Source organism: Trachurus japonicus, chromosome 8 (assembly GCF_045865225.1).
Source record: "Trachurus japonicus isolate A0001 chromosome 8, Traja_1.0".
In the NCBI taxonomy this organism is placed as follows: domain Eukaryota; kingdom Metazoa; phylum Chordata; class Actinopteri; order Carangiformes; family Carangidae; genus Trachurus; species Trachurus japonicus.
The window spans coordinates 13,858,124-13,873,877 of record NC_140914.1 but is presented as its reverse complement, the minus strand read 5'-3'; the positions used below and the strand labels follow the sequence as shown (position 1 = coordinate 13,873,877).

The 15,754-nt window shown below is 43.2% G+C and overlaps 1 protein-coding gene and 1 long non-coding RNA gene across 10 annotated transcripts in view; one reads left to right on the top strand and one right to left on the bottom strand.

The window, feature by feature from the left end:
- dnm2a (dynamin 2a) overlaps nucleotides 1–15,754 on the top strand; it is a 28,807-nt gene that overhangs the window by 5,157 nt on the left and 7,896 nt on the right. For 3 of the 9 annotated variants that reach the window (XM_085784025.1, XM_085784024.1, XM_085784026.1), the window contains exons 2-14: nucleotides 1,727–1,800; nucleotides 2,056–2,205; nucleotides 3,242–3,445; nucleotides 3,609–3,707; nucleotides 3,788–3,948; nucleotides 4,438–4,580; nucleotides 5,054–5,189; nucleotides 5,294–5,361; nucleotides 6,064–6,202; nucleotides 8,303–8,389; nucleotides 9,642–9,712; nucleotides 11,054–11,105; nucleotides 14,486–14,596. In XM_085784025.1, coding sequence (XP_085640151.1) covers nucleotides 1,727–1,800; nucleotides 2,056–2,205; nucleotides 3,242–3,445; nucleotides 3,609–3,707; nucleotides 3,788–3,948; nucleotides 4,438–4,580; nucleotides 5,054–5,189; nucleotides 5,294–5,361; nucleotides 6,064–6,202; nucleotides 8,303–8,389; nucleotides 9,642–9,712; nucleotides 11,054–11,105; nucleotides 14,486–14,596 — 1,495 coding nt within the window. Of the gene's footprint in view, nucleotides 1–1,726; nucleotides 1,801–2,055; nucleotides 2,206–3,241; nucleotides 3,446–3,608; nucleotides 3,708–3,787; nucleotides 3,949–4,437; nucleotides 4,581–5,053; nucleotides 5,190–5,293; nucleotides 5,362–6,063; nucleotides 6,203–8,302; nucleotides 8,390–9,641; nucleotides 9,713–10,708; nucleotides 10,763–11,053; nucleotides 11,106–12,095; nucleotides 12,108–12,315; nucleotides 12,349–14,485; nucleotides 14,597–15,754 lie in introns of all 9 variants that reach the window. The other 6 variants (XM_085784021.1, XM_085784017.1, XM_085784018.1 and 3 more) reach the window with 5 other exon arrangements.
- Nucleotides 14,300–15,722, bottom strand: LOC146982819 (uncharacterized). The gene is made up of 2 exons (XR_015036278.1): nucleotides 15,458–15,722; nucleotides 14,300–14,930 (listed from the first exon to the last, which is right to left on the bottom strand). It is a non-coding gene; the product is annotated as an uncharacterized LOC146982819 (long non-coding RNA).

Here is a 15,754-nt window from a genome sequence, read left to right as displayed (position 1 = left end):
AAGGCAGAATGTGGGCTAGTGACAGGCTCAGCCCTGCGTAGATTGCTCCAGGACCGAGGCTGGTGATTACCACCAGATGTAGCGTGTTTGCAGAGCAGCAGCACTGGGGCCCACCAGAATGGGAGGGGAGGGGGGAGTAAAGAAAGAGAAGACTGGGTGGAGTAGCCTTGTCTGAAGAAGGGGCTGACTAAGCAACTTATAAACATGTGGTGAAAAATTCTTCAGGTACCATGTCACTTAGAAAGCAACACACAAGCCAGTTTGTTGAGCTTCCTGTCGGCTGGTGGTGTCTCAATAACGCCCTGTTGCATCAGTAGCATTTTGCCGTTGTTTGTTTTCCCATCACCTCCTGTTTTGGGCAGTGCATGCATCATGCACTGCATTATTCAAGTGTGTGAGTGAGAATGTCCCCAGACAAAGCAGTGGCAATTGTCAGTCCTGAGTCTGTTATTGTTGAGCTAATATATCATGGGTGGGATCTCTTGTATTTATTGACACAGCCTGGGTTCATGCAGACGCTGAAGGAGGCCAGCTGTAAACATGGCCTTTGCCCAAAGCTTTTTAGACAGTAAATTGAGCATTGCAGGGCTCCAGACTAACTTTTTTTTACTCGGAGGAGCACAGTGGCCCAGAAAATTTAGGGGCACACACTGTAAATCGCAAAGCAAATATTCACATTTCCATTTCATTCATGATCCTCACACACATTGGCCTGCCACCTGTAATGACAGATTTGCACCTTCTGTGTTTCACCAGTTTAACTTTACTGGTTGCAGATGCACAAGTATGAAACAATGACATCTGCTTGCACTGTCTCAGATTTTAGGGGAAGTCCAGAGCCCTGCATTGTTTGTATTACACAGAAAAAGTTCATCTACTGAGAAACACCACAAATTGCTGAATCATAGTAAACATGAATCCACCCTGAGACAGAATTTATATCGTGTCTCTCTCCACACATTCTGATCAGCAGCCAACAACATCAGTGTCTATTTCTGTGGATAATCTCCTCCCCAACTCTGAGATATTTCATCAAGACTGACATTTTGAGTCTGTGATCCTGTTACTCCTTTTTGAGATGTTATGTCAAAATAAGTGTCGTCTGAATGTATGCCATCGAAAAAATGAATTCATATCCTAGTCAAATCACTGCAGGTGCTGTCAGGGTGCGCTTGTAGTCGCTCCATTATTCATCTTCTGTGCAACAGCAGCTTTACGATTTGTCCTTGGATGACATTATCTTTACTGCCTGCTTCAGTGTGAGAAGAGATTTGTTGAAATTCATAAACTAAAAGTCAATTGAAGTGTAGAATATGGTATATGTGTCAACTGTGAGTTATATTCAAAGGATTTACCCCAGGACAGCAAGAGTGGGAGTGCGTGAATTGATCTTTTAAAGCTCTAATGATTAGAGAAAATGACTTTGTCACGTTTGATTTGTTGTGCAACAAGTTGGAGGCGTGAAATTCGCCCGTGCCCATCAATTAACTAGAGGGCACACTGTGAGGAAATGGACATTGAGTGTAATGAGTAACTGATCATTCTCCTTGTCTCTTTCCCTTTTTTCTGTCTCTCTCTTTCTCTCTGTTGCTTTCTTTGCCCTTATCTGCCCCTGTTTTGTCTGACATGCCCTCTTCCCCACCCCGCCCCCCACCCCCCTTTTTTTTTTACTCCCAACAATCCCGTTGTTTGTTTTTCTTCCTCTTCCTCTGTCTGTCTTTCTCAGGGACTTTCTTCCACGTGGATCAGGCATTGTTACCCGCAGACCCCTCATTTTGCAGCTGGTCAACAATAAAGCAGGTGAGTGTGCCTGTCCAGTGCACAGCCCGCATCCCTGTCTCCTTTCATCACTGCCCTGCGTATGGCCTCTCTGCCACAGTGCCTCAAGCTATGCACCCTGTCTGCTATTTGCTGCCTTCATCTCTTTAATTCAATATTCTCTTTTTTCCTCTCTCTTCCCTGCTATTTCTTCCCCTTTGTCTTTTTCCATCCCCCGCCCTGCCCCGCCTCCCCCACCCTCTCCTCCTGTGCTTCACATTGTCCCTGTTTGTACAGAATATGCCGAATTCCTGCACTGCAAGGGGAAGAAGTTTGTGGATTTCGATGAAGTGCGGGCGGAAATTGAGGCGGAGACGGAGAGGATAACAGGCTCCAACAAAGGCATCTCCCCCATCCCAATTAACCTGAGGGTTTACTCACCAAATGGTAATGGACACAAGTCTCGTTGTCAAAGCACTCATCCATAAACATGGATAAAGATTTCTCATGAGGCAGAATAAAATTTCCATTCACCAGAGATTCATGGTTAACACAGTATGTATTCCTCTAATTGGCATCATGTTGAATTGAATCATGTTATAATGCCAGGATTCATAACTCCACTTTTGTTTGTTTTGACAAAAGAATTTCACGATTGCATTTCAAGAAAATGTAACCGTGTATATTGCTATCATCATATGATATTACCTCAGCTGCAATTTTGTCTGTATTCCCCAAACAGAGCTACAGAGATGTATACAAAATGAGACCCTTGTAAGATATCAAAAAGACAAACAAACTAAATAGATTTCTGTTGTTTGGACCAGTGTGATGTTCACTGAATGACTGTCGTATCTATTCGTCTCCATGTTGGAGCTGTTGCAGGCAATTCACAATCAAAATTTAGACATTTTCATGTTTATTTCTTTATTTCTAATTCAATTTAACGCTTATAAATATGTAGGTATTAACGGCGCTTACTATTTGACGGGGTAAAATTAGACTTGGCTATACAGCAGAGAAAATGTCTTTGATGCAAGATGAAAGCTTCCCTTCCCACCACAGACACCATCAGCATGTTAAGTTGATAGCTAATAGTCACTGTCTGCTGGTGTTTTTATGAATAAGAAGGAAAATGGAGTTCATGTACAGCTCACGACTCTAGCTTTCTATTTAAAAACAACAACAACATATGAACGACACAATAAATAGGCTGTTTTCTCAACCTAGTGACTGCTCTTGATTAATCAAACATTTATTTGTGTCACATCCATCACAACCTGAGTTTTCATTTCATTCAAATGTTGTATCAAGCAAATGATGTGTCAAATTAAAAAGACTAAATGAAAATAAATTGTTTCTCTGTAAAAAAAAAAAAAAAAAAAAAATCTGAAATAGATTACCTGAATGAGGAATGATATATTTTTTTGATATGTAAAAAATGCTTTAAGCCATTTTATTTCTCTTTGTCCGCATGGTTTAGTGCTGAACTTGACCCTGATTGACCTTCCGGGAATGACTAAGGTCGCCGTGGGAGACCAGCCCGTGGACATCGAGCACCAGATCAGGGACATGCTGATGCAGTTCATCACGAAGGAGAGTTGTCTGATCCTGGCCGTCACCCCTGCCAACACTGACCTGGCCAACTCGGACGCTCTGAAGATTGCCAAGGAGGTCGACCCACAGGGTAACTGTGCATCTCTCTAGTAGTGTGTGGCTCAGAAAACAGATTAAATGTTGAATTTTTTTCCAGTTGTCTTCTGCCTGTAGTATTCTGTAATACATCTAATAAGTAACAAAAGATGAGTGCGAGGTGTTTGAAGTGATGCAGTTTCTGTTATTTTCTGAAGGTCTGCGCACCATTGGTGTTATAACCAAACTGGACCTGATGGATGAAGGAACAGATGCAAAGGACATCCTTGAAAACAAACTGCTGCCACTGCGTCGAGGTGAGCATTATATAAGCGCCCACACAGAGAGACACTTAGAGGCTATTTCGCTCATTGACTGTTTGTGGTGCTGCGTGCAGGCTACATCGGTGTGGTGAACCGCAGTCAGAAAGACATTGATGGGAAGAAGGACATTCGTGCTGCTATGGGTGCAGAGAGGAAGTTCTTCCTGTCCCACCCTGGCTACAGACATATGGCAGAGCGTATGGGCACACCGCATCTACAGAAGGCACTGAACCAGGTCTGCTTACACCCGTCTATGTTTGTTTTATTTGCTATTGTAAAATACACCATTCCCCCCTTGCCATGTTTTAGTTTAGTTAAGTTTATTTATTTAGCACACATTTAAATTCAATGGTGCACGGAGGGAACAAAGCCATCCCTATAACAACTTACAACAAGACAAATTTCTATGGCTAACAAATAAACATAGAAAAAAAAGGAGATTAAGTGCATACATAATCAATTTTACATGAGCAAAATGGAGAGATAAAGAACAAAGTAATCGGTAAAAAATAGAGACAATAGAAATAAGGTACAAAAAATTCCTTAATTGAAATCATAAAAAGACAGAGTAAGGATGTGGGATATGGAGAGAGCGGGAAATTCAAGAGAAGTGGAGATGTATTTTTAGCTGGTTTTTAAAAAGTGGACAAGAAGAAATGGATCTTGTGTGAAGGAGGTAGTCCATTCCAATTTAATATTAATATTTCCTTTTGTTTGTTTCTAGCAATTGACCAACCACATCAGGGACACCCTGCCTGGTCTGCGCAGTAAGCTGCAGAGTCAGCTCCTCTCCCTGGAGAAGGAGGTGGAGGAGTACAAGAACTTCCGTCCAGATGACCCGACACGCAAGACCAAGGCTTTGTTGCAGTGCGTGTTTTTGAAAATCACTCCTCATTAGAGATTCAGCTTACATGTAGCATTTGCAGTGGTTCATTTAAGGTTAACACAATGTTTGGCAGTCTTATTAGACGCCCACAGGTTAGGAGTCTTAAAAGTAAAGAGTACTGTTCACTGACCTTCTGTTGTTTTGACTGAATTACATCATTATCTTTGAAATAATAGTATGTTTTTGTGTGTAGAATGAAGCTAAACTGAGCTGAAATATCTCACATATCACTCACTTTGTCTTTGAGTAAATCCAACATCAGCTACTGCAACACAATGACTTAAAATAAACATTTTACTGGTGTTCAGCACTAGCATTGCAGTACAGATTTAACTGCATTAATGTAAAGTAATGTTTTACAGTGAATCTCAAGGAAAGCTCTAGTAGCTCTGTAGCTGCAAGGAAATTATTCACTCCAGCTGTCATTGTGTCTTTTGTGTTTCCTACTTATCAGGATGGTGCAGCAGTTTGGTGTGGACTTTGAGAAGTGCATCGAAGGCTCGGGGGACCAGGTTGACACCAATGAACTTTCAGGCGGTGCCAAGATCAATCGCCTCTTCCATGAGCGCTTCCCCTTTGAACTGGTCAAGGTTAGTCATTTGGCTCTGCGATGACACTTGTTTGACTTTGTAAACGTGTGTTTTTAAAGGTGCTATTTAAATCAAGTTATTGTTATTTGCATTTTCTCTTTCAGATTGTGTTTGATGAGAAGGAGCTGAGGCGAGAAATCAGTCACGCAATCAAGAACGTCCATGGTGTCAGGCAAGTGGAGTAGAGCCAAAAAAAAAAACTCTCCCCGACTTCTGAAGCAGCCACTCTCAGAACTAAATAGAGCCTTTACTCTGTCAACATGAAATAGTCCCTCTACCTGCCTGCTTTGCTTTCTTCATCCATCAAAGCTTTTATTCTACTTTAATTAAAGTATTTACAATCAAACTGTACAATCACAGACCAAAAGTACCAGTTAGGTGTTGGTGTATTCAAAAAGTGTTTTCTACTGTATGTCAATATTTTTTCCTCTGCTACTTTCAGTCATTGTTCTTCCAATCCCCTTATCTCCTCACTGCAACACCACCCACTCCTTTTCTGTTTCTGTCTGCTCAAGCGTTTAATTTACAAGGTTTTGTGTTACATGTATCTTTGTCCACTGCATTTTTGTTCTTGTTTGTTCCTCATTGATACTCCTCTGTCTGTCATAGCTCCTTTGTGGCTGTTTCCTGAATTACATTTACACCTGTGCCATCTCTGGTGCTTCATCTCTAATCCCTTATTGTGGCTGCCAGAGTGTTGATTATCTGTTTCTTTCCCTTTTTGTCTATAATCTCAAATCTCTTCAGTTACCGTTTTGTCTTTTTGCATACCCAATCATCATGTTTTTTTTTGTTTGTTTTTTTGTCAGTCAACATGTCTGTTAACTGTCCCATCTGTCTGCCACTGTGCCTCTGTCTCTCTGTAAATCCTCAGAACGGGGCTGTTCACTCCAGACCTGGCGTTTGAGGCCATCGTGAAAAAGCAGATCGTTAAGCTGAAAACGCCCTGTCTCAAATGTATCGATCTGGTCATTCAGGAGCTCATCAACACAGTCAGGCAGTGCACCAACAAGGTACTGCAGGTGTCCAGCATCTCCCAACCCAGCTGAGACACAGGGCACGGGCATCCATGGGTGTGGCAGAGGGTATTTCTGACACAGACCATTAGCTGCCAGCTTCTCTCCAACACCTCTAACTCATTAGTTTCATTAGTTGCATTTGCATAAAGAAGCAGTCTGTGTGCAGGTTTGCCCTCAGCCCAGCCCAGCCCAGCCCCCTCCTGCCCTGTATGAAGGCAGCACTGTCGTGTTGTGGAGTGTTGTGACGGTGACGTGTCGTCGTGGATATGAGATGTTTCGGGGGTTCGATCTGTCTGAGCGTCTCTGCTCTTCTCCTGGACAAGCTGCAGGTCTCACAGCTCAGTGCACAGAGCCAGGAACACAGGAGCTGTAAGATGTAATCTGGCCCCGAGCTGGAGGTGACTCCAGTCTCTCTACCATATTGATCCAGCTTTAGAGGAACTGGCTAGTCAGGGATGAGGATGTGAAAAACCTGTGGCTTGTCTCTCTCCACTGCTTGATTTTTCTGTCAGCAACTACAAATGACTAACTGTACAACCCCTTTTCTCTCTTCTTTTTATTTCCTCTCTTTCTCCTTCCTGCCTGTCCTCTTTCTCTTCTTTCCTTAATGTCTACCAACTCCTCTCTCCATCACAACCAAAACGCAATCTGCCCCCCGCGACCGTTCAGAACGGGGCTCTTCACCCCCGACCTGGCTTTCGAGGCGATAGTCAAAAAGCAGATCCTCAAACTCAAAGAGCCCAGCCTCAAATGTGTGGACCTTGTGGTGTGCGAACTCACTGCACTCGTCATGAAGTGTGCTGTTAAGGTAACCAGGAACACGCCTGTTGGGATGATGATGATGGTGGCATGAAAAGACAAAGGGCTTCCTCTTCTCTCTGATATGTATCTGTCATCCCAATACAATGGTCACCACCACCACCCCTCCCGTGAAATCAGCCCCTGTCCCCATCGCCACCACACCATCCGTGCCGAGTGCTTCAAATTGTGTGTATTGTCCCATCCCTACTCCGCACCCACTTTCTGTGAAACCTCCTTTCCATTCAGATCGAGCATTAATTTAGAAACTTGAAATTTTAAGCACAGCACAGCTTAAAATTTCCACCAGCCAGCCCCCTCATGGTATTTCACCTCCACATCAGTCGTTACAGTATTTGTTTTTTCCCCCACCTCCACATTGCATCCTCCCTCCGTGCCCGCCCAGGACCCCCTCCCCCCCTCGCCTGGGTGGAGCAACAACGGCCAGCGTCTCTCCCTCCCTGACCCCCACGCAGCAAGACTTGACATTCACCTGCTGAACCCGGACAGAAAGGGAGTGATGTGAGGGGCGGGTGAGACGATGCTAATAGAACCACCAGTTGCCTCTGTGGGCGCAGCAGCAGCAGCAGCAGAAGCAGCCGCCGCTTGAGCTTGAATGAAGTGTTTCCATAGCAACGGCGCTCCACTGCCATCGTGTGGGCAGAGAGAGGCGCTGCACGCCATGAAACGACTCCGTATCCCAGTCATCCTTCCCCCCTCCTCTGTCTCTCAGCGTCACCTCTGCCTCGTCTCTCACTCTTTCACTTTTCACTCTTCACTCATCCAGTCTTCACTAATCAGAAACTCTACCTAAAGTCTACCATCAGCTACAGGTGACTGTTGTAAATGTATTGACGACATGGCGCCAAAGTTTATTTGACTGTTTATTCCTCTTCCTTGTTTACTCCAAATATAGTCAGTTCCTCTTTTTATATTCTAAAAACAAATGGCAAACTTACAGCTCCACCTCATTGATTCTTCGTCATCCCCGGCTGATGGTAAATTCCCTACTCCCCTGTAGAACAATCACTGTGTATTTAAAGTCTAATGTGTGTGTGTGTGTGTGTGTGTGTGTGTGCGTGCTGGGATGTAGTTGTTATGTGTGACGCTGAAATGTCACTTGACTATCTCTTTCCCTTTTCTTTGTCCTTTACTTATTCTCACTTCTCACACCTGTTTCTCTCTGATACTTATTGGTAAGTCTTACTAAGCTCAAGCTCATATGTATGTACTGTGTGTGTGAGTGTGTGTTTTCTCTGTTCAGCGCTGCAGTTGTGCGTTTGTGTTGCTTTTCAGCTCAATTCTTACCCCAGACTGAGGGAGGAAACCGAGAGGATTGTCACAACCCACGTCAGAGAAAGAGAGGGGAAGACCAAGGACCAGGTGAGGTGCTAGGATCTTGATGAAATACACCAGTGGCTCTCAAGCGCAGCTCGGGTCAGACATGTTAATCTTTTTCATATGCAGAGAAAATAAAGAAGAGCGACTGTCCTCACATGTTGCTCCACTTCAGTATTATGCAGTGATGAGGTGGGATAAAGCTACACCTCCTTCCAAGTGACAAGATCTGACATTCGGTCAACTCGCAACTGTCACCTGAATACCTTTCACTATATTGAGTAATGTGTTATGTGGGTCGTGGGATCGGCTACATCTGTTGATCCTACATCCTCATCACTAGGATCATCACAACATTTGCATCCTGTCATCCCTCAGAGTATCAGATAACGTTTTATTTTATTAGCATTTATGAAATGGAGAACAGTCAAAACTCACAAAGCCATTGCTGGACACAGCTGCAGTCCTCTTGCAGTTTATTGCCACTAGTGGTATCACTGCTATGTTAGCTTGTGAGCTGGTTTTCAGCATTCTTGACTGCCAACAGAGCATTAACAAAATGTAACGTGTTTTCCTTCAAGTATGTGATGTGTTGTTGTAAAGCTTAATGATGACGGCTCAATTCTGCAAAGCGTGTGATGATGAGATTAATCGAAACAAACCAAGTTGTTTTTAATAAGAATAAAAATCTGCGTTTTGACTCTCTCGTTTAGTCATGATTATTGTATATGACAGTATAGCAGATTTCTGGGTCATGATAAAAGAAACGGCATTGTTTCAGGTTCAGTTGACAATGTCAGCAAGTTACACTACAGTCAACACGGCAACATCCTCTTAATAGATTTGTGATAATTCAGCCGTTTGCAGTTTTGATTTCAGGATATGGAAAAGAGGGGAATTAATCATCTTCCAAAACCTGATGTGTATTGATTTCAGTACTTCACCTTCCTGTGAGGGTGAGGTGAGGAGCATTTACTCCACATAAACCAAGACTTATGAAAGTTTTAGATTTGGTAACAGCCCTGCCAGGCAGGATGTGAGCCAGGCTGAATGAACTGAAACCTTTGAGTAACATCATCACTCTCAGCTCCACCACAGTTGCAATTTGCTGTCCTGATGATATAAGATAGAGGGAGGTAATGAGTATAGCTATTTTTAAACATGGCTTTTTGATTTAATCTCTGTCATGGTTACTTTCGTTTCACAAGTGTGAAGTATCAGAAGTGAGACTGTCTGGAAGTGGTGTCTTAATTGAGACTTCTCCATCCTAATCATGATTTTTCTGCTTCGAATTAAGGTGCTGCTCCTGATTGACATTGAGCTGTCCTACATCAACACCAACCATGAGGACTTCATAGGCTTTGCTAAGTACGTACCCCCCCCCCTCCCTGCCTCCTTCCCTCCCTTCCTCCCTCCCCTCAACTTTTTCTAGGCCAACTTACAGCTTGTTGCCGGCATCTTCACATCGTCACAGCACAGGAATTGTGTTTTCCTGATTAACAACGTGTTGGCCTGTTGTTGTCTGAGGTGCACTTGTGGTTGTGTAGATTCTGCAAAAAGGAAAACGCAACTCTCTCTCAGCCATCATCAGTACGTAGTGGAACCCAGCTGCTGTTTTCAAAAAAAAAAAAAAAACAACAACAACCAACAGAGCCCCCCTACCACTTCACTGCCACTGCATCAAAGTGTTGTTTATAATTAGCCACATGTTGTAAGCTGCTGTGCATCAGTGTGATGTGGCATGCCAGTTAGTGATCCAGCCACATCAGAGCATGAGCATCTCCCTGTAGGGGAGGTGGTGGATGCTACAATAATCATTAGCTGGCATCCCCCCACCGCCTCGCCCTCTCTCCCTGCATGCAGCAGTATCACCTCCCACTACAAAGTCAATCAAGCATGACTGATTGCTGGATAGATAAACTTCCTGTCTGCTGCAGGCTGTTTGGCTGCCATTACTGTAGAAAGAGTGTTTACTGTACAGTACCAATGGACAGTAACCGGTTCACACACCACAAGGTCGACAGCGCTAATGTGTTGCTGCTATTTACTAGTAGCTGCAGTGGGAAATTCATTCGCACACTGCAAAACACTCACAGTTTTTTTTTCTTTTTCTCGGTGCTGTATCTCTAAGCGGTTTAGAGGTCGTGGTTGAATTCACGTAGTCCCTAGTGTAGTGGTTACAGCCCCGCCCCCTCCGTCTTCCTCCGTGTGGGTTGTGCCATTGACTGAGTAACAACAACGCAAACCTCCGTGTGTGTGCGCGCGTGTGTTGTGAGGGTTCTTCTTTGCCGAACCTCTGCATGGCACGTGGACTATCTATGTGTAATGTGTCGGAGGTAACGGTTCTCATGACGTCACTTTCAGTCTTGACTACAGAAGGCTGGATGATGGTAGCCCCCCAGGGTACGGCAACAACAGGTGGGCTGGCAGAAACGCCGTAGGGTTGTGTCTGTGCGCAGTGTGTTTGTGAGAGATAGCCCCCCACTCCTCATATTATCCAGATTTACTCTTACCCTCACGTATGTGTGTGGTAGTATAATAATAAAAACAACACACTTATCTGAAGACCACATAGAAAACTGGAAACAGAGTCTCACTGATACAGAGGTGCCACATGAATATTAAGGATGAATATTTTTAAATGAGGTGTTGTGGTGCGGTGTCATCAATATTTATTATCTCTTCTCTCCATCTCTTGTGTGATGACAGTGCCCAGCAGAGGAACACAGCTGCTAACAAGAAGCGGGCCATACCCAACCAGGTACATTTTAATCATTCAGCTCAATCCCAGATTTAATTTCCCCTGACTGATGCCTCCCTTACTTAGCCTATTAATCAACCATGCAAAAAAAAAAAAAAACTGACTCCGGCAGCAAACGATTTAGCCTATATCCCCTAATCACTCCCGGCGTTATCTAACTGTTAATATAATAACAAATCCCTTGTACATTATTTTGGCTACTGATTGTACCCGGTTTTGTCTTCAGTGTTTCCCTTTTTCTGTTTTATTCAGACTGACATTTAGACAAAGTTTTGTTGAGTTTCTGTGTGTACTAGAAAGAAGATTGTAATACTGCTTATCAGCTTTAGAGATTGCAGTCTCGGTGAGGGGAGATTTGAGCCTTAGTTGAACGTAAGGAAGACCCCGCTTCCCCCCCGCTTTTCTGAAACAAGCATTTGTTTCCATGGCTGTTATTAATTGCCGTTTGCATGTGACCCAGGCATGTTGTTCGAAGCAAAGCAACAATTAATCACAGAGTTGATTGTTTTGTTGCCTTCCCCATTAACTCACAAGCATCTTTTGTATTGAGATTCAGAGTGTGCATGGACCTCGCACCTATCGACTGAGCAACAAATATGACATAACCAAATTGTGGTATACTTGAAGTAATTCTAATTGCATGTAACTCTCTTGCTCTGTCTGTCCCTCTCTCTCTCTCTCTCTCTCTCTCCCTCTCTACCTCTGTTTATCTTTCCTTCTTCTCTACATCTGTTTTTCTCTGGTTGTCTCATGGACTTCCTGTTTCCTACTGTTTTTCCTCCTTCAAACCTTTCACTCTTACCTTTCCCACCCCCTTTTTTTCCCAACCTTTTCTTTCCCTCAAACCTCCCACCTGTCACCCTCTCCCCCTCCTCATACTTCTTCATCTGTCCCACACCTTTGCTTGCCGGCTTTCTCATTTCTGTTGGCTATGATTTTATACTGCCCCCTCCTTTGCTTTAATTCCCCCTCCCCTTCCTATTACTGCAGGGTGAAATTCTGGTAAGTACCCCACAGATTTAAACCGCACCCTGCCAGGGGGCAGCAGTGGTAGGCCATGCAGAAGAACTGAGGCCATCACACACAGGTTAGCCAATATGGTTAGGGTGGAAAGGGCAGACTGCTGTGAGTAAACAGGATAAACATTTGACTACTGCAAATACAGGAGTCGATACCTCTCACCATAATGAGATCTTCTACCCCCCTGCAGCTGGTCGGACTGGGAGAGGTCCACGAGGAGAAGGTAGAGTCTCCAGACTGATGACAATGATATCAATTATAACTCTAGCACAGCAACCAATAATTTGGACTGTCTTTACAGCAAAACGTGGCACAATTGCCCCCGTAATCCTCGGTGTCATTTCAATACGACAGTAATTGTCTTTAATTATACGCACCTGGGTTGCTACTAACATTTTTTCTCAAAAAATGTAATGCTTTATTCTTCTAAAATTCTTTTGTAGCATTGATATTTGTTTCCACGAAAAAACTACAGAGAGATCATGGAAGTCTCCCACCCACCACCAACCGTGAACGGCATCAGTTCTGACTTGTCTCTGGTTTTATACCTCTGCTGCTGCCTTGTGCACGGTGACTTGGAAGTTTGCCTTGTGAGAATCATCCTAAATATCACCGCAGACAAAACGGGGGAGGGAGTGGGGAGTGATCAAATCAACAAAACACACAAAATTTTATTATCTTAAAATTTTTGTGTAAATTATAGTGTTTACTTTTTTCATTTTAGATTGAATGCATGTTAAAATACTTTCCTATTGGATGGACTAAGTTCATATCCAGCTTCCTTTGTTGACTCAAATTATTATTTCTTTACTCAGAGCTGATCAACATTTATTTTTTAACATAGTGACTGGTCATGGCTTTGGGATGTATTTCACTGTTTAAATCAAATTGTCAATTATTTTAATGGAGGCAAATTTGAATTAACACAATTCCTTTTTATCATTTTTGTTTCTGTCATTTGAAACCTCAGAGTTGATCTCAAATGTAATCTAACAATCCTAATCTAACAATGATCTAACACCTTTATCTGACCACAGCATCACTTACCTTAAAATGGGTTGAACGTTGTATTGTTTGCACAGTTGTCTACCACAGGCAGTTGAACAAAAAGAAACACATTCAAAGCAACTCTCTTAAAAGTGACACTCACATCATTACCTCTTTGCTAATGTCAACTCAACTTGGTTATGTTTCCAACTGACCTGACTACAGGGGATTTAAAACTCCTTGTTTCTGAAAACTTAAAGTTACTTCCTCTTCAAGGCAAACTGCTAGTTTAGCTCCTTTGCTCTTGCCTCCTCACCCATGTTTATGTTGGCACTTTTGAACTAATGAACCTTTTTTTTTTTCTCCATAACTCACTCCAGTGCTCTGCTGGATGGAGAGGGAGCTCACAAAAGAGGCTTTGAAATTGACATTTCCACTTAGCTTCCATTAGCACGAGAGCACACGTTTCATAAGATAGTTCCCCCTATTGTTCTTGGAAAGGCCTGAGAGTCTATTTGAAAAAAGAAAATGAAGCGACAGTTGTGAATAGGGCTCCTCAAAAATGCATTGCTTATTTTCTTTAGAGTGATTCACTCTGTCCAGCCTCAGACTGATGTATTTCCTCCCTCTCCAGCTCCCCTCTTCAAATTCTCATTTAGCTGTGTTGTTTTCTGTTCTAACTCTATCAGACTACTAGCCCCTGCATTTGAACTCTTTGATTGAACTTCTCTCGTCCTCCTTTACCCTCTGTCTTTAACAATCATTCCTCCTCATCTTTTAATCATCCAGGTTTTGATTTAACCCGTCATGTGTGTACCCGATTAACTCAATAACCCAGCTAACGTAGGTTAGCTTTTACTGACCCGTTGACACTAACATACCACTGCCGACCTTTGTCTCAGACTGTGTGTCAGGGCTAGCATGGTCTGGACACCATCTGGTCCTGTTTGTTAGTTTAAAGACTCTTTTTTTCTGTTGGTGTGTTAAAAAAAAAAAATCTTAAGTGTTTTTTACTAAACCTTCTGATGCTTCTGCATACATCTGGCCATATAACACACAGTATGTATTACTGTCTCTGTGCATTTTACTCATTAAGTTTCACCATTAATCCATGCTACTATTGGAGTCAAATGCAAAAAAAAAAATTAATTAAAGCTTAAGATAAAAAAAGACCAAATTCAGTGACCTTGCAGGTAAGTAGGTAATATTTTATTAATCAGTCACACCCCAGTATTAATGGTGCAACACTTAATGGGGCCCTCATGTCACCAGTGCATAAACCTGATTGTTAAAGCTGTTTTCCTCCGTCCTCCTGGTACCCCCCTCTCCCTTCCACCCTTCTCTTCCTTCCACACGGTCTCGTCCCTGTGCAGGTGATCAGGAAAGGCTGGCTAACCATCAACATCAGCATCATGAAGGGAGGCTCCAAAGAGTACTGGTTTGTCCTGACCGCCGAGTCCCTGTCCTGGTACAAAGACGAGGAGGTGAGAGGAATTTTTTTTCCTGTTCTGTTTAAAGTGCTGCATTTCACTGGACACACACATGGATGTGGCTAGCTAAGATAGATGACACAGCACCACAGGAATGCATAGAGATGAAGATACTGTCTCTGCTGCTGCTGCTGCTGCTGCCGGGAGATCTGGTGCCATCAGCCGCTGTTGCTGGAGGTGTGTGCGTCCCAGCCCAGCCTAACCAATGTGCAGACTACTGTTCAGCTGTAGCCTGATGAACAGGTAGTCTGAACACTGGGCAGGCGGGGGGGTTAGGACTCTGATAGGAGGAAGGACCCTGAGGTCATTGCAGCTGCAGGTCGCTACCCTAGGGCAGTAGTACAGAGGACATGGAGAGCAAATATTACCTCAGAGAAACAACTGCACTCATAGAAAGAAAAAAACCTAAAAACCATGTACATGAAAGTGGCTACTCTATAAGGACGGATACTTTTTTATTTATATCCAAAGCTTATACATGAAAAATAAAATATGACCTTGTTAGACCATTTCTCTCAACTGACTCGAGTGAATAAATCCAGACATGGCTGAACTGTATTCCCTCTCGACTGAAGAACAGAAGTAGAGTACATTCAGCAAACTCAGCTCTATAGTTTGATTATATCATGGACTTTTCAGTGGTTCTGTTGAAGGACACAGTAACATTCAGCACAAAGGACGTGCACTGATGGATAAAGTCTACGTGATCTAAAATCAAATCATGCAGTTTCACTGACGACTTCCAGACTTCAGACTAAACCCAAAAGTCTAATTAAACTAAATTGGAACATTTGCCTCTAATGATCTTGAGCACATAAAAAAAGCATAGTATAAAATAGCATCGCAATGTCTCACCGCTTGATCTTCTTCCCAAGGCCTCAATCATCAGAGTCATTCCTCGCCGAAATAAAAAAGACCACTAAAAGATAGCACCAGAAAACCACTGCTGAAGATGAACTCCAGTCCAGTGGCCTCCGTGTGCCCGAGCACCCAGTGGAAATGGTATATTTTTCTGGCGGTCGTCTTTTGCGAAAAAAGGCAAAGAGAAAGAAAGAAAGAGCGAGAGAGGGAGGATGGTGGAGGCAAACTGACGTGGCAGGCGGGCTGAAATGTTCCAGCCGGGATCTGACTTTGGAATTTGCAGGAAATCGT